Here is a 17,839-nt window from a genome sequence, read left to right as displayed (position 1 = left end):
ATAAGCAAAATATTAGAACCCCAAAGCCCCCTACTCCCCCCACACAAGCAAAACATGAGAATCCCAAAGCCCCCTACTCCCCCCACACAAGCAAAACATGAGAACCCCAAAGCCCCCTACTCCCCCCACACAAGCAAAACATGAGAACCCCAAAGCCCCCTACTCCCCCCACACAAGCAAAACATGAGAACCCCAAAGACCCCTACTCCCCCCCCACACAAGCAAAACATGAGAACCCCAAAGACCCCTACTCCCCCCCACATAAGCAAAATATTAGAACCCCAAAGCCCCCTACTCCCCCCACACAAGCAAAACATGAGAACCCCAAAGCCCCCTACTCCCCCCACACAAGCAAAACATGAGAACCCCAAAGCTCCCTACTCCCCCCACACAAGCAGCAGCAAAGCAGTGACCCTCACCGTCCCCCTCCCCCACTATTCCAGCAAAAAGCCACCACCCACCAAGCAAGCAATAGCAAAGGTCCCAAAGAAAGACCACGATCTGCAGTCAAACGAGAGCGAATCGTTCACCCGACAACTCAACATACCGCAGGGACGCAGAGTGACACCCTTCCCACAGCAAGTATACAATTGAATGACGACAACTTGAATTCGATTTTCCATCCAAATTCCACCGCTCATCAGGACGCTAAGGGCAATTTACATTAGCCAATTAACTTACCCATAAATGCAAGAAGTACAAAAGTGAGTGGAAATGGGCTTCAGATGGTCATGCCAAAACAGCTGGAAGTTCTAAGATATTCCAAAGACTCCACACAAAGATGATCCCGTGCACCCCTCCCCTGCTGTAAAGCATAATTTTTTTTTACATCTGTTTTTTGGCAGCACCCTCGTTCCAAATAGAATGTTGGAAGTGCTGGTGAATTATTTTTAGCCATGAACGTTGACAGTCTTACCTGCTCAGAGGATCCAAATTAATTCAAACTACGTATACATTGTTCTTTTTCAACTGCAGTGAGAGTCAGCTCCCCAGATGCCGATATGGTGCCTTCCTGTACTTTCTGCTTTGATTTCTAAATCCAACTACTGTGGTACTTCATAGTTTAAACTTAGCATTAATAAATAATTCATCAACGCCGGCAAGAACTACAGCAAAAATGCAAATCAATTAAGAACTACAAATTGTAGTGTTCAGGAAATAAATAATTCTTCAGCAGTGCGTATAGTAAAAATTTCCAATGGTAACAAAATAAACGATACAATGTATAGGACGTACTCACTTTGTAAAATAGTTGTAGCTCAGATTTTCCCTCGATTGTCGTTGCAGGGGAATGAGTGGTGAAACTTTAGTCAAAGATTGCGTTTTTTTTATATATTTCTTAAAAAGTATTGCATAAACAACACTGTTTCCGGGTGGCAGAGGCCCCGCCTTGTTAAAGGAACAACTGCGGCCGGCTAAAACATCATTAATCATCCGGTTGCAGTTTGTAATCATTGTACATTTGTGCAGCGCCGCAGAAAGTAAGGTTCGATACCACAGCGGTACCTTTACACTTCTCCGGCCTGTTTCTGGAATCTACCCGAACATTTAAAATGAGATGGTTTATGGAAAGGACTTTCTTCGAAACAGAAGGTTATTCTGGATTTAATCTGAAATTCAATCGGCGCCATTTAATCTGACTGCCTCCCCTCACATCTAAATATGCCTGATTATCAAAAATCTCAGTTAATTTGAACAATTAAGCTTGTATCAACTGCCCCGCGTGAATCAGTTTCAAATTTCTACTACCCCTTAAATTTTGTTCGAAAGGTCCGGCTTTAATTTTCAAGTCAGGTCTCCTGGTCCCAATGCCCTAATAAATTGAAATAGATTTTCTCTAGTTTACCAACTGACTGTAATATTATGGCAAAGACTATCAAATTATTTCCATGGTCTTTTAAATTCCGGGAAATACAACAACTTTAAGACCTTAGAAATGAGCCCCTTGGAGAAAAAGTTCTACCAAATCCATACCTCACTCTCTTCAAGATCAATATATCTATTGTGTGATGCCCATATGTTCTCAAGGTAAGCCATGTGTGTTCTAACTATGACTTTATACAGTACAGTACAGCTAAAATATAATGCATACTCCCTTATATTCTACTTGGCTTAAACGTCAGAATTCCATTAGACATTTCAATTTAATGTATGCTGTTGTAATGCATGCTGTTTTGTGTTCTATATTCCCTAAGGTACATTGGACTGTCACTATTTTTAGCTTTGCACCATTTAGAGTACATATCCAATTATCCATACAACTTCAAAGCTGAATCTCCTCATATTTGCCATTAGGAAATCCTTTTGCCTCAATTTCTCCTAATCACTTGATCTAATCCTTCAAGGCCTGGATCAACACATTGATATCGTGTGGAAGTTTGTGTGTTTCAAGGAATCCATCAGGCGATGCCAACGCAGGGCCATCCATGTTGGAACAGCTGTGGACAAGATGCCGGATGAAGATTGATCCAACCCTGGCTCCCGAACGGACAGACTCACGCCTGCCCCACCTAGGCCATGCCATACAGAACAACTTGATCTAATAACACTTTTGTAGAGGCAAATAGTCATAGAGAAGTACAGCACAGAAACAGGCCCTTTGGCCCATCTAGTCCATTCTGAACCATTTAAACTGCCTATTCCCATCAAAAGTAAAACGTTTCTACTTTAGTAAGTAACTCCATTTGCATTAACTATAATGCATCTTGGATACGTGGGTAGCAATCACTTCTCTAAGTCGTTCACAAACATAACACATAATCCCAAAAGGAAGCTGCTTTAATATTATGTCATTTAGAGCATTTGTTCCATTACTTTCATTTATACAGCATCTTTTACAGCCCCATGAATTCCCAAAGTTATTCAAAATTACTTATCTTGAAGTATTGTCAACATTGAGATACAACAGCAACCAAATTGTGCAAGTCCCCCGGCCAGCAATAGGATAGTGAGTTATTATACAGATCGTGGCTGAAAGATAAAGAAAGTAACTCCTGGTACTTGCCCAGTAATTCCTTATACTGACCCAACAAGGCAGATAGTGACTCTTTTTAAAGTCCCAACAAAATGATCACATATCCAATGCTGTAGAACTCAGTTAGCTCTGCACTGATCTGTCAGGCTAGAAAACATCCCCCACCCCTTTTTAGTACTTTTTGATTTCATTTTCCCTTTATTTTCATTTGGTAAACTATCCATTTAATTTTCTAAAATACACAATCTAGTATCCATGGCAATTCTCCAATAATTCTCTGCATAGAGAAATTCTAGTCAATCTCATCACTCGTGAAATTTCAATGAACTGCCAATGTGAACCTCCCCCACCAGGACTGGAACCTGCTCATGTTCTGTTTACAGGAAATACTGCTGAAACAAAATTTCTATTGCAGTTTTGATGGAAGCCATTGTTTTACCTTATTTCTCTTTTTAAACCCCTTATAACTTGTTTTTAAAACACTTCAATTACATTTCTCTGCTGCAATGGGAAAAAATAGCATTGATAAATCTTTGGGACTTAGATGTAATCAAATTAGATATATTCCTGTAAGGCAAAGGGGGAGTGTGTGGGAGTGGAGTGATCTCATATTAAAATAGAATTATCAAAGCTAAAGTGGAACAAGAGGGAGACGTTAGAATTTATTTATTCAGGTACAGTACGGAATAGACCCTTCCGGCTCTTCGGGCAATGCTGCCTAGTAATCCCCCCAATTTAATCCCAGGACAACCAGGACATCTTTGGACTCTGGGAGGAAACCAGAGCACCCAGAGGAAACCTACACGGTCATGGGGAGAACGTACAAACTCCTTACAGGCAGTGGCGGGAATTGAACCCTGGTCACCTGTACTGTAAGGTGTTGTGCTAACCACAATGTTACCCTGCCTGGCCCAAGCAGGGTAAAGAATCTTGATAGTGAAAGAGCAGAAAGATATTGATGGGAAGGGTGAGAGATTGTTGGGAGAGGAAGGAAACGATAGGTACAAGGGAATGGGAAGAAAAATCAGTTACTGAATCAAGGCAAGGAAGTGTAGTCTTTTCCCATTTTATTATCAGCGCCAGTTGCTGCGCTTTCCTCCCAAAGCTGTCTGTTTTCTGGTTAGCCCACCCTCAGTGTATCGGATCTGGGGGAACTCCCCAGAACTCCCCTCCACTCCCAAAACACTCTTACTTCCTAAAGTCATGATATCCAGATTCCATACTTTTTCCCAAGACTTTTTTTAACTATATTCTGAAATCACTTCTTACTACTTCCCAATTCCAACAACACCTCAGCACTCATATCAATTACAAGACTTCCATTCAACACAATTGTGTTGCCATATGCACCCTCCCTAATGCACCCTCTTTTCCATTAGATTTATGTAAAGCTTCCTTAGCCTGATTCCTAATGAGCTACCAGACATCCCTCCTTGGTAACATTTCTACCTAAAGGTAGGCCCTTAGAAAAATTGCCAACTACACCCTTTTCAACAGATTGATATTTCACTCTTCTAACCCACTGAACCATGCCCCATCTCTCCTCTGATGCAGAATCTTTAAATACCCTTCTAACCTCCTGAACCATGCCCCATCTCTCCTCTGATGCAGAATCTTTAAATACTCTTCTAACCCACTGAACCATGCCCCATCTCTTCTTCTGATGCAGAATCTTTAAATACCCTTCTAACCTCCTGAACCATGCTCGGTCTCTCCTTCTGATGCAGCGTCCTGAAATACGTTGATGCCTCAGTACTCTGTGCCCATCATGTTTGACTGTCTCTGACCCGTTACAGTAGTGAAATGGGTCAAACCAGAGTCAGAAACAAAACCCTGTAGAGGAACACTCTCCATTTGACCCATCCTTCGTAACTCTCTCCTACATTTTAAATACTATCTGCAGCAGGGGGCAATTTCCAGTTACATACCGATAACGTCTTTTCCTGCTTCCCACTAACTCCACTGTCTTTCTCCGATGACTCAGCCAAAACTTAATCCACAATTTGGCTTATTGGTTCCCACAAGTCAGAATCCCCCCCGCCCCCCCCACCACCCTTGCTATTGAATTTTGCTTAGGCTACAGCAGGGAATCTTTCTTTTTCTTTTTCTTCTTCTTACAGAAATATCTGCATGATGCTAAGCTAGGGCACGTCATCAGTCATGTTACCTAGGGTCGTCAGGTATTTCGGGTCTCTCAACATTATACACCCTCGCCCAGGCGACCCGACCGGGGTTGATCAGACCCCGGCCTGTGCCCTAGCAGCAGCCTACGGATCTGCCCTCTTCATCCAGAGCCATCTTGACGCTTTCTCTGCCGCCTCTGTGGTGGTAGAAATGGCTCTCCTTCTTCTATCTCCCGTGATTCCAAGTGCAGTGTGTACTTTGCAGAGTGACTGGCCTGCAAAGCCACGACACCTGACCTCCACAGGCCAACACCTTGCTCTCCAGCCTCTTCTTTGGCAGTTGTTCTTCAGATATTCATACTTGGCTCTTTTCCGCTCATAGGCCTCCTCCATGCGTTCTTCCCACAGCACGGTAAGCTCAAGCATAAGAACATGCTTCGATGAGTCGGACCACAACAGAATGTCAGGCCGCAATGTAGTCTCTGTGATGTGGGGAGGAAACTGCAGCTGTTTTCCCAGGTCTGCTTTTAGCTTCCAATCCTGCGCAGTGAAGAGCAGCCCTGTTGCTTTCTGGTGTTCAGTTGGTCTTTCCCCCTCTTTGACAAAGCAGATGGTATTCTTGACCGGACTTGTTTTCCAGCAGATGTTAAGGGTGCTGCAGATTGTCTGGAGGGCCTGGTCATGCCGCCACCGATAACGGCCATCGGCAAGAGCTCTGGGGCAGCAGCTCAGAATATGCTCTCGTGTACCGGTCTTCTCACAGAGGGGGCAAGCTGATCGTTCTACAGCAGCGGTCCCCAACCACCGGGCCGCAAAGCATGTGCTACCGGGCCGCAAGGGAACGATATGAGTCAGCTGCATCTTTCCTCATTCCCTGAAACGCACTGTTGAACTTGAACATAGGATTGCCAACTGTTCCGTATTTGCCGGGACATCCCGTACATTGGGCTAAATTGGTTGTCCCATATTTCCCCCGCTAAGGTAGAGCGTTCTTATGAAACCGTTTGTAAGCCAAAATGGCATGAAGTGAAAAAGCAATTACCATTAATTTATATGGGAAAAATTTTTGAGCGTTCACAGACCCAAAAAATAACTTACCAAATCATACCAAGTAACGCATAAAACCTAAAATAACACTAACATATAGTAAAAGCAGAAATGATATGATAAATACACAGCCTATATAAAGTAGAAATAATGTATGTACAGTCTAGTCGGGAAGATGAAGGCAAAACCGATTTATGGGGGGAAAAATCCGCACGTACGCGCATGCGCACAGAGTTGCCCGCGCAATGCTTCATGGTCGTGGTAGTCTTTCTCGGGGTAAACCCAAGTGTCCCGTATTTGACTGCTACTTTTGTCCCTTATTTGGGAGTGAGGAAGTTGGCAACCCTAACTGTAAAAGACATGTTGAGGTGAGTTTAACCCTACTTGAACATCCACCCCCCCGCCCCCCCCCCCCCCCACGTTGGCCGGTCTGCAAGAATATTGTTAATATTAAACCGGTTCACGGTGCAAAAAAGGTTGGGGATCCCTGTTCTACAGGCCCCAGCGGTGCAAGTTGGATGGGCTAGGAAGGACGTCATAAACAGCCTGGATAAGGAACTTGACACGGTGTGGATCCACCTTCCAGAGATCGTTCCCCGTGATCTTTCGCTCGATCCCCCGCTCCCATTTGGTCCAGGCTCCCTGCTGTTTCATTTCCACTGCTCTGCTGATCCTCTCCTCCTCCACAGCTGTCCCTACTTCATTCTGGACCAGTTCTCGTCGCTCTTTCCCTTGTACTTTGTTAAAATGGGAGGCTTTAAGGCTTCGAAGTCCAGCTAACCCCTTGGCGACTGCCCCCACCAGCACGTTGTGGCGCAGTCACACCTCAGCTTCTCCCACTGCAGCTTCTGCTCTCCACTTTCTTCCAGCTCTCACTGCCACTCCTGCTCCGGCAACCTTTGGATCTGAAGATTCCCGGTACCGCAGCACCTCTCTTGCTCGCAAAACCTTGAACTCCTCCTCGATGAATTTCAGGGGGAGCCTCAGTTTGTAGTTATTCCCGTACAGAGCGATGCTGCTGAAGTTCCTTGGTAAACCCAGCCACCTTTGCAGGAACCAGCTGACTACCCTCTCTAATTCAGCAACAGTGGAAATTGGAAACTCTCAGAGAAGCAGTGGCCAGAGGATTCTTGGTAGAATAGAGTGCTGGTAAATCCATGCCTTAAACCGCCCTGGAAAGCCGGTCCTGTCAACCTCCTGCAACCAGTGTTCAAACTCCCCACAGGTGTTTCTTATTGCCACCTTATCTCTGAGTGTTGCATCAAACGTCTTCCCAGGACTTTTAACAGGGTTCTCTGTGATGGTAGGAATTGGAATGTCCTCCACAGAGAAACGAAATTTCTCCTGTACTCTCCCCTTCTTCAGCACTACAGATCTTGATTTTGCAGGCTTAAAGGACATCTTTGCCCACCTCATCAACCTTTCCGGCCACTTAAGAATCCACCGAGCACCAGGCACTGACTCCGTAGTGATAGTCAGGTCATCCGTGAAGGCTTGTATTGGTGGTTGGCGGACCCCAGATCTTGATTTTGGGCCTCGACACGCTGGCTCTGCAGATTTTATCAGCATGTTCATTGCCGAAAAGGATGACTGAGATGGTGCAGGCTGTGATGATACCAATCTCCAGCCTGCACCAGTCTGATGTCATTGGCCCTGTTGAGACTCTCAGCTGGAACTCGTTGTAGTAGTCCATAAGGAGGCCTCTGATTCGTTCAGGAACATGGTGCCCCCTCAGAGCGTCTTCAACAAGCTTGTGGGGGATTGATCCATAGGCATTGGCCAAATCCAACCACAAAACCACCCTTATTCTCTCTGGCCTCTCTCAGGAGCTGCGTGATGACTCCAGTGTGCTCCAAGCAGCCTGGTACCCTTGGGTCGCCACCCTTCTGGACGGAGGTGTCGATGTAATTGTTCCTCAGGAAGTACTCTGTTAGGCGCTTTGCCACCACGCTGAAGAAGATCTTCCCTTCAACACTCAGCAAGGCTATTTTCCTAAACTGGCTGATGTTCTCGGAGTTCTCTTCTTTTGGAATCCACACTCTGTTTGCATACTTCCATTGCTTGGGCACTTTGCCTCTCTTCCAGATGACCCTGAGGATTCTCCACAGCTGTCGGAGAAGCCAGGGGCAGCGTTTGTAGATGTTGTAGGCGGTGCCACTCGGACCAGGGGTTGAGCTAGCTCTGGCTTTCTTGACTACTTGCTGAACCTCCTTGAAGAGAGGCTCTTGAAGGTCGAAAGCCTCTGTTGGTTCAGTGGGGGCGATGAGGGCCTCACAGTCTCCCAGTTCAACTTCTCTGTCCGGGTTACTGAAGGTGCTTCGAAGATGGTGGTTCATCTGTTCCTTTGTGCAGGACAGCTTTCCGCTTCTCTTCTGACTCAGCAGCTGTTTGGTGAACAGAAATGGGTTGCTGATAAATACAGATCTTTTCTGTGTTCTTTCTGTCCTGGGCCTCCGATGTTGCTCCGCTCTTCCCAGAGTTATGAGCCTTTTCCTCAGCATCAAACGCAGTTCTTCCAGCGGTGCCCTTTCCTCATGGTTTGCCAGTTTATGTTGTTGCTAGAGCGCCTTGAGCTCTTTCCGGATGTTGTGGATTTTGGTGGCTCTGTTGTTTTTAACAGATGGCTGTTTGGCCTGCTTCACTTCCTTGGTACCAAATCTTTCTGCTGCCACAGTTATGATCACTGTTGTCATTATCTGCAATCTCCTCTCCACACCACCTTTGGCCACTGTTTCCAACACTAGATCTACGTCCTCATCAAATCTTTGCCACTCTGCTGCCTGGCAGGCTTTGGGCCATCTGATCCGTACAGTCTGAGATGTGATGTTGGGATGCACAGCTTGCACCACGCAGAGGCTCACTTTCTGATAATAGGTCCTGGAAAACAGTAGCCCAGTCTGTCAGTGGAAGGATCCACTAGTTTGGCTGACAGATCTGAAAAGAAAAAATGATTATACTCTGAGCAAAACCTCAGAAAGATTAAATCTTAAAAAAGGGCCATTAGTCCATTGTGTCTGTGCTAGGCAAAAGAAAGCTGTCTGGCTTGCTCTGATCGATCAACATCAGGATCATCATGGTGGAGGTCTTGGCTCTTCAAGGCACATCCAAGTACTTTGTAAAGGTGACGAGCACTTCTCCTTCCACTGCTCTTTCAGCAAGCAAGTTCCAGACCCCATCCACTGTCTGGTAAAATTTCATTCCATCATCTCACTACTAATGCTTCGACTAGATTTATAAAAGATACATAAACTCTTCAGGTATATAAAATGATGAGAGATATGGACTGCTGGGATGCTTTCAAATATCGGATGTAGATAGAGCTAGAGGATACTGACTTTGTGTAAGGTGCAAGAGATTTAGAGACGACCTGAGGTGGATGTTTTACACCCAGAGAACAGATACCTGGAATACACTGCTTAAGAACATACGAAGATCATTGACAACATTGAAGAAGTGAAGAGAACAAGTGCTAGGGATGGAAGGCGACAGTTCAAGTGCTGGTTGGCATGGAAGTGGAGGCCTGACTAGCCTGTTTCCGTGTTGTAATACCTACTTCCATGCTTAAGTCCCTAGGACCCTCACTTACACTGTCTAAGTCCCTCATATGCTTCCTATCAACTCTCCTCTCACCCTCCTCTATTCTAGCCAATTCAATCTTTTCTCGTGACTAAATTGTTCATCAATCAGGGTTACTCTCTTTACAGTGCAGTCACATGTTTCCTGTGTTGTGCTGGTCAGAACTGTATCCCCAACACACCAAAGATTTTCCACAAGACTTAAGTCAGCAGTGTGATGACAAACGCTATTTCCCTGGATAAGTGTAGCTTCAACACCCTGCAACACTTCAGCTCCTGCTACTCCCAGAGCACGGTAGTTATAGCGTGCACCGTCTACAAAGTGCGCTGCTCTTACCCGCCAGGTTCTTTGACAACACTTCCCAAATCTACAACCTCTACCATTGAGGAGGACAAGGGTTTGTGGTACATGAGAACACTACCACATGGACGTTCCCTTTAAAGTTGCACCCCATACTGCCTTGGAAATAAATCACCAGTCCTTTTCGTCACCGGGTCTGAATCCTAGAATTTCCTACCTGAGGGTACGGTCACCAAAGGGGTGACAGGGGGTCAAGGTAGTTGATCACTAGAGTAATAAATGTTGGTCATGTTAGCAATCTGCAAATCCTGAAAAATGAACTTACCAAAAATATCTGGAGCTGGTTGAGTGTGATTTTATTAAAAGGAAGGGCAGGCTTGAAGGGTCAAGTGAGCAACCCCTACTCGCAACTCGCATGTTTGCATGTTCAAAGTTTTATTTAATTACTTGTCATCCGATAGATTGTAACTTTTACTTCAAAATTACAAAAACATAAAGGCCAACACTAATTCCAGCAAATAAAAACTTGAATTAAAATTCCAGTTGGGAGCTGTTGATCATTAAAAAAAACTAATTTAGAAAATGTTGTTTTAACATTATTAAAGTACAATAAAAGTGATTTAACAATAAAAATCTACAAATTACACACTCCATCTCTTTATGATAGATTGAAGATTCAAGATAGTTTATTGTTATTCTTCAGTTTAGGAGTGGAAAGGAGAACAAAATGATTGTTACTCCTTTACACTCGTGTGCTGTAGAATGACAATATAAAACTGCAACTGGGAAAAATACTGAGGTGGTGTTTATGGGTTCATTGTCCATTCAAGTCAAGTCAAGTCGCTTTTATTGTCATTTCAACCATAACTGCTGGTACAGTACACAGTAAAAACGAAACAACTTACCTCCAGGACATCTAATGGTAGATTTCATTCCTCTCTTTTAGCACTACTTATTTACTTTTAATTTTCTTTTCTTCTTATTGTAATTTATAGTTTTCATTATAGTGTATTGCAATGTACTGCTGCTGCAAAACAACAATAAATTACACGACATATGCCAGTGATATTAAACCTGATTCTGATAATTACTCAAAATCCAATACTCTAACAAAAAGGGTTTGGTCCACGTGATAGAAATACTACAGCTCTGACTTTAAAACTGTAGAAATATATTTGACTGTCGCAGTGTCTGGAAAACATGGCCTTTACCCCATTGCAGAGTAGTTAGGAACGGGGTAAGCAATGGGGCCATTTGCTCCGCCAACTTATTCAGCTTGTAGTTTCGAAATTGTTTGTTTTCGCTTCGTTCTGTGCTTTCTGACCGACGCGGACACCGTCGCGTTGGAACGCTGGGAATATTAGGGAGAGCGGCACGTTGCGCGCAGGTCCGCCCGGGGAATTGGTGCCGCGATGTCCGTGAGGAACAACAATAAGCTGCCCAGTAACTTGCCACAGCTGCAAAACCTCATTAAGAGGGACCCGCGCTCCTACACCGAGGAGGTGAGTGCTTCTACAACCGAGCGCGCTCGCCGTTCCTGATCACTTTGTCACTGAAAGGCCATGCCTTCTGGCTACCGCGACTGTCAAACGTTCAAAGTAACTTTGTTGTCGAAGTACACGTATCTCACCATATACAACCCTGAGATTCGTTTCCTTGCGGGCAATCACAGTAAATACAGTAGAACCAAGGAAAGGCCGCACGCAACTGGACGGACAACTAACAATGCGCAAAAATAACTGCAAATACAAAATGAATGAGAGAAAAATAATAATAATAAATACGCAATAAATATTGAGAACATGAAATGAAGAGTCATTGAAAGTGGGTCCATAGGTTGTGGGAACAGTTCAGTGATAGGGCGAGTGAAGTTATCCCCTCTGGTTCAGGAGCTGATAGGTGAGGGGTAATAACTGTTCGTGAACCTAGTGGTGTGGGTGTGGGTCCTGAGGCTCCTGTATCTGCTTCTTGATGGTAGCAGGGAGAAGAGAGCGTGGCCTGGATGTTGGGGGTCCTTAATGATGGATACTGCCTTACTACGACAGTGGTCCTTGTAAATGTGCTCAGTGGTGGGGAGAACTTTACTCGTGATGGACTGGCTGTATCCACTACTTTTGTAGGATTTTCTGTGCAAGGGCATTGATGCTTCCATACGAGGCTGTGATGTAACCATTCAATATACTCTCCATCTCACATCTATAGAATCTTGTCCCAAGATTTAGATGACATGCTGAATCTTCACAAACTTCTAAGAAAGTAGAGGCACTGCCGTGCTTTTCCGTGATGGCATTTACGTGCTGACCCAGGAGAGATCATCTGAAATGACAACACAGAGGAATTTAAAGTTGTTGAACCTCTCCACCTCTGATCACCCAATGAGGACTGGCTCATGGACTTCCAGTTTGCTTCTCCTGAAGTCAGTAATCAGCTCCTTGGTCTTGCTGACATTGAGTGAGAGGTTGTTGTTGTGGCACCACTCAGCCAGATTTTCAATCTCCCTCCTATATTCTGATTCATCCCATCTTTGATTAAGCCTACGACAATGGTGTCGTCAGCAAACTTGAATATAGCATTGGAACTCTGCTTTGTCTCCCAATCGTAAATGTAAAGCGAGTAGAGCAAGGGTTTAAGAATACGGCATTATGGTGCGCCTGTGCTGATGAAGATTGCAGAGGAGATGTTGTTTCTAATCCAAATTGACTGAGGTCTGCAAATGAGGAAATCGAGGGTCCAGTTGCTCAAGGAGGTATTGAGGCCTAGGTCTGGAAGTTTATTGATCAGTTTTGCGGGGATGATAATGTTGAATGCTAGGCTATAGTCAGTGAAGAGCATCCTGATGTTTGCCTTTTTGCTGTTCAAATGTTCCAGGATTGAGTGAAGAGCCAATGAAATGGCATCTGCTGTTGACCTGTTGTGATGTTGTAAAGTCTTAGGCACATATACGTAGCTGGAGTGCCTAAGACTTTTGCACGGTACTGTTGTAATTTTATGTATTGCACTGTACTGTTGCTGCAAAAAAAAAACAAATTTGATGACATATGTGTGATGATAAACCTGATTCTGATAATGGGTCTCAGTTGTGGACTGAGAGTGGGAAGGGGACAGGGAGAGGGGAATCATCAGAATCAAAATCCGGTTTAATATCACCGGCATATGTCGTGAAATTTGATTACTTTGTGGCAGCAGTACAGTGCAATATGTAATAATAGAAAAAACTGAAGTACTGTGTGTGTGTGTGTATGCAAGGAACTTAACCACAAGTGCTCTGCGACAACACTGGTGCCAAGCTGCCAAGCTGTATCGGCCCTTGCCCTTCCCTTGGACAACATCGGTGTTGTGGAGAGGGGAGACATGCAGCATGGGCAACTGCTGGTCTTCCATACAACCTTGCCCAGGCCTGTGCCCTGGAGAGTGAAGACTTTCCAGGCGCAGATCCATGGTCTCGCGAGTAGTGCAAAAATAGGAATCAAAAAGTAGTGAGGGGATGTTCATGGTTTCAATGTCCATTCAGAAATCGGATGGCGGAGAGGAAAGAAGCTGTTTCTGAATCATTGAGTATGTGCTTTCACACCACTGTACTTCCTTCCTGATGAGCAGAGGCACAACCTGGGTGATGAGGGTCCTTAATGAGGGACGCCGCCTTGAAGATGTCCTGGATAGGACATCTTGAATTTTGAGACACTATGCATAATAAAGCCAAGCATATCACATGCCATCTTAACCATCTATCAACCTGTGTTACCACTTTCAGGGAGCTATGAACTTAAACCCCAAGATCTCTCAGTTCACCAAGACTTTTAAGGTTTCTACCCTTAATAGTGTATTGTCTCTTTGCATTTGACTGGGTTAAACTCCATTTGCCATTTCTCCACCAATATCTGCAACTGATCTATATCTTGCTGTATTTTGCCAGTCTTTTATGCTATCTACAACACCAGCAATCTTCATATCATCTGCAAACTTAGTAACCCCCCCCCCCCCGCCCCATCTACATTTTCACTCAGGTCATTTATATACATCACCAATAGCAGAGGTACCTGTAGAGATCTCTGCATAATACCGGTAATCACAAATCTCCAGCTAGAATAAGTCCATTCGACGACTACCCTGTGTTTTCTATGGGCAAGCCAGTTCTGAATCAAATGGCCAATTCACCATCGATCCAATGCATCTTAATCTTCTGTATGAGCCTCCTGTAACCATCCGCAGCTCTGCCTTCATCAATCATCCTCGTCACCTTGCCAAGAAACTTAATCAAGTTAGTAAAACACAACTTTCCCTGCACAAAACCGTGCTGGCTCTCCTTAATTAGGTTATGGCTTTCCAAAGGCTTATAAATAGGCTCCAGTAACTTCCCTACCACTGACGTGAGACTCAACGGTATATACTTTCCAGAATTATTCCTGGTTCACTTCTTGAATTATGGAACAACATTAGCTACTCACCAGTCCTCTGGGACCTTTCCTGTAGCTAGAGAGGACATGAAAATATTGGTTAGGGCCCCAGAAATCTCAGCTCTTGCCCTGTAATCTGGGGTATATCCCGTCTGGCCCTGGCAACTTACCCTCCTTAATGCTCCTTAAGAGACCCAACACTATCTCCTTTACTTCGAAATGGCCAAGCATATTAATGTTCTTGGCACTGATCTCCCTGTCCTCCACGTCCTTCTCCTTGGTAAAAGCTGACGTGCAGTACTCATTAAGGACCACACCCACATGCTTTACATCCAAACAAATGTTCCCCCCTTTATCCTTCAATGATCCTTCCCTCTCCCTCTTGCTTTTGATGTATATATAGAACATCTTGGGATTCTCTTTAATCCTATTTATTAAGAACTGTTTATGGTCCCTGCTGGCTTTCCTAATTCCCTAGACTTCTTTTCTGACTTCTCTATAATTCGCAAAGGCTCTGCTTGATTCTAACTTCCGAGACTTTACATACTTTTCCCTTTTCTTCTTGACTAATTTCATCACCTCTCTCAATATCCAGGGTTCTTTACCTTGCCATCCTTGTCAGTCCTTCTGACTGGAACATACCTGTCCTGTATTCTGTGCAGTTGGTCTTTAACCACCCTCCACACGTCAGATGTAGACATGCCAAAAAACAGCTGTTCCCAAATAACTCTCCCTCGTTCCTGCCTAATGCTCCCGTAATTTGCCCTACTCCACTTTAGTACCTACCCGCAAGTCCACATTTCTCCTTATATATAGCTATCTTAAAACTTAGGGAGTTGTGGTTACTGTTCCCTGACTACTCACCTGTTGAAAGGTTGATCGCCAGGCCAGGCCCAATACCCATCACCAAGTCTGGTACAGCCTTTCCTGTTGTTGAACTATCTACATATTGACTTACTAAACCCTCTGGATGCACCTAACAAATCTGCCCCATCTAAACCTCTTGCACTAAGAAGGTTCCAGTTTATATTAGGGAAGTTGTAGTCTCCGTGACAACAACCTTATTGTTTTTACACCTTTCCTTAATCTGCCAGCATATCTTTTCCTCAATGTCCCGGTGGCTTTTGGGGTGTCTGTAGTACAATCCCATCAGAGTGATTGTGCCCTTCCTCCTGCTTTGGAGATCTACCAACACGGACTCAGTGGACGAGTCCTGCAGTGTGTCCCCTCTGAGCGCAGCTGGGAGATTGTCCCTGATAAGCAGTGCAACTTCCCTCTCTCCCCCACAAACAGAAACCTCTCTATCTTTTCTAAACTGTTGAAACACCCATTCCTGGCCCTCTTTCTAATGTCTGTAATGGCCACAACATCATAGTTCCATCTACTGATCCATACTCTTAAATTCATCTCCTTTACCCATAATACTCTGAGCATTAAAATATGCACATTTCAAACTTTCCATCCTGTTGTATTTATTACTTTGCTCTTGCCTGATTTTATTCGCCCTGACATCTACCTTCCTCTCCAAGCCTCTGCTTTCTGACCTGGTGTTCTGGTTCCCATCCCCTGCAAAACTTGTTTAAACCCTCCCAGGTAGCATTAGTGAATCTCCCTGCCAGGATATTGGTTCCCCTTGAGTTTAGGTGCAACCAATCCCTCTTGCACAGGTCATCCCTGCCCCAGAAGAGGTTCCAATGATCAAAGAACCTGAAACCTGCTCCCTGCACCCTTTCCTCGGCCACTCATTCATGTGTACTATCATTCCTAATCTGCCTTGACTAGCATTTAGCACCTGCAGTAATCCAGAGATTACTACCTTGAAGGTCCTGCTCTTCAGCCTCTTTCCTAACTTCCTATACTCATTCCACTTTCTACCTATATCAATGTGGACCACGACCTCTGGCTGCTCAACTCTTCCCCCCACCACCAAGAATATTCTGCAGCCATTCTGAGACATTTTCAACTATAGTACCTGGGAGGCCTCACACCATTCCGGCATCTGGGGTCTTTCACAGCTGCAAGTTCTCCCCTCTGTCCCTCTAACTATTGAGTCCCCTATCACTAACACTCTGCCTGACTTTACCCTTTGCTGCTGAGCCTCAGAACTGGCCACAGTGCAACTGGCCTGGCTGCGGCTGCTGTGCCCTGATAGGTCATCCCTCCAGCAGTATCCAAAGGGTCTGCTTGTTGCTGAGGGGCAATGGCCACAGAGGAACCCTGCACTGACTGCTTACTCTCCATACATCTCCTGGTGGTCACCCATCTTCTATCTGGTGCTTGCACTCTGTGTGTGACCAACTCAGGAAAAGTTTCGTCTATGAGGTTTCATCTTGGATGGTCCTGAGCACATCTAGCTCCAGCTCTAGTTCCTTGATCTGGTTAGTCAGAAGTTGAATTTGGGTGCACTTCCTGCAGATGTCATCAGGGAAACTGTTAGCTACCCTGAAATCCTACATCTTACTGGAGGAGCATTCCAACTACCTTAACTACCATGCTGCCTACACTTAATTAAGAACAAAGGTTATCTGTTCATAATTGTGCCTGCTCTCTGAAACCTTTGGGTTTTGCACTCACCTAGATCACTTCCTCAGCCTCTTCTTACTGACCTTGCTATACCGTTGGGTCTAACTTCTACAGCTTTTAAGTCAAATAAATGATTCAGCACCCTTAGCCTCTGCCTGTTTTCACTGAAGCCTGTTGAGCCAAAGCCTCCCACTCTAATCCTGGCCCACTCCAACAAAACCTGCTCCACTTAAACCTGACTTCTTATTGGCCCTTGCTAAGTTACTAATAACCCAAGCAATCTCCCACTCCACAGAAAATCCTGATAGGACCTGTTCACTTTTTAAAGCTGGTGTGTAAAGTCCACAAAGAATTGCACCCCACTCTCCATGATCTCCCACTCCGCAGATGACAAATAGATGACATTCCTGTCAGAGCTACTTGAGTAATATTTCTAACGTGCTCCGTGTACAGAATTTAACACAAACCTTATTTGTGAATGTTTAAACAACATTTATAAATTATCTTTTTGTCTCGCCACAGTTCCTGCAGCAATATAACCATTACCAGTCCAATGTGCGTATTTTCCAGCTACAGCCGGACAAACCTAGTAAAGAACTTTCTGAACTGGTGATATTTCTTGCACAGGTAAATCTGATTTTGCTGTCAAAGTGGATGCATTTGCAGTTTGATTGAAAACCATTTGAAGAGGTTATTTTTCATAAAGGTTAGCTAGTTGACTTTAATGCAATTTATGGTTGGGAGTTATATGTGGGAAGTTAGAACTCTTAAGGTTTATCAAAGCAATGAAGGCAGTCTTGCTGTTAAATTCTGAGATACTTTCACTCTTTGTGGGGGAGAGAAGAATGTTATTTTTCATCATAAATCAAATATTTAAGTGTCTTCATTTCCCTCACTTGAAG

General features: G+C 44.5%; 2 protein-coding genes and 1 pseudogene across 3 annotated transcripts in view; 1 reads left to right on the top strand and 2 right to left on the bottom strand.

Moving 5' to 3' along the window:
* Positions 1-1,379, bottom strand: part of LOC140195184 (flavin reductase (NADPH)-like) — a 38,242-nt gene extending 36,863 nt beyond the window's left edge. Inside the window, exon 1 of one of the 2 annotated variants that reach the window (XM_072253089.1) lies at positions 1,241-1,379. The gene's annotated coding sequence lies outside the window, so the exon portion shown is untranslated. The other variant, XM_072253090.1, reaches the window with a different exon arrangement.
* Positions 1,380-5,241: 3,862 nt separating this feature from the next.
* LOC140195688 (uncharacterized) lies at positions 5,242-8,837 on the bottom strand (annotated as a pseudogene).
* A 2,538-nt stretch (positions 8,838-11,375) lies between these two features.
* The window catches only part of sdad1 (SDA1 domain containing 1), a 71,617-nt gene continuing 65,153 nt past the window's right edge, over positions 11,376-17,839 (top strand). Inside the window, exons 1-2 of the mRNA XM_072253102.1 lie at positions 11,376-11,522; positions 17,460-17,564. Coding sequence (XP_072109203.1) covers positions 11,433-11,522; positions 17,460-17,564 — 195 coding nt within the window. The 5' untranslated portion in view covers positions 11,376-11,432. The remainder of the gene's footprint in view (positions 11,523-17,459; positions 17,565-17,839) is intronic.

Source organism: Mobula birostris, chromosome 3 (genome assembly GCF_030028105.1).
Source record: "Mobula birostris isolate sMobBir1 chromosome 3, sMobBir1.hap1, whole genome shotgun sequence".
Taxonomy (NCBI): Eukaryota; Metazoa; Chordata; class Chondrichthyes; order Myliobatiformes; family Myliobatidae; genus Mobula; species Mobula birostris.
Note: the sequence above shows the minus strand (reverse complement) of the source record. Positions and strands in the feature narration are given on the sequence as shown.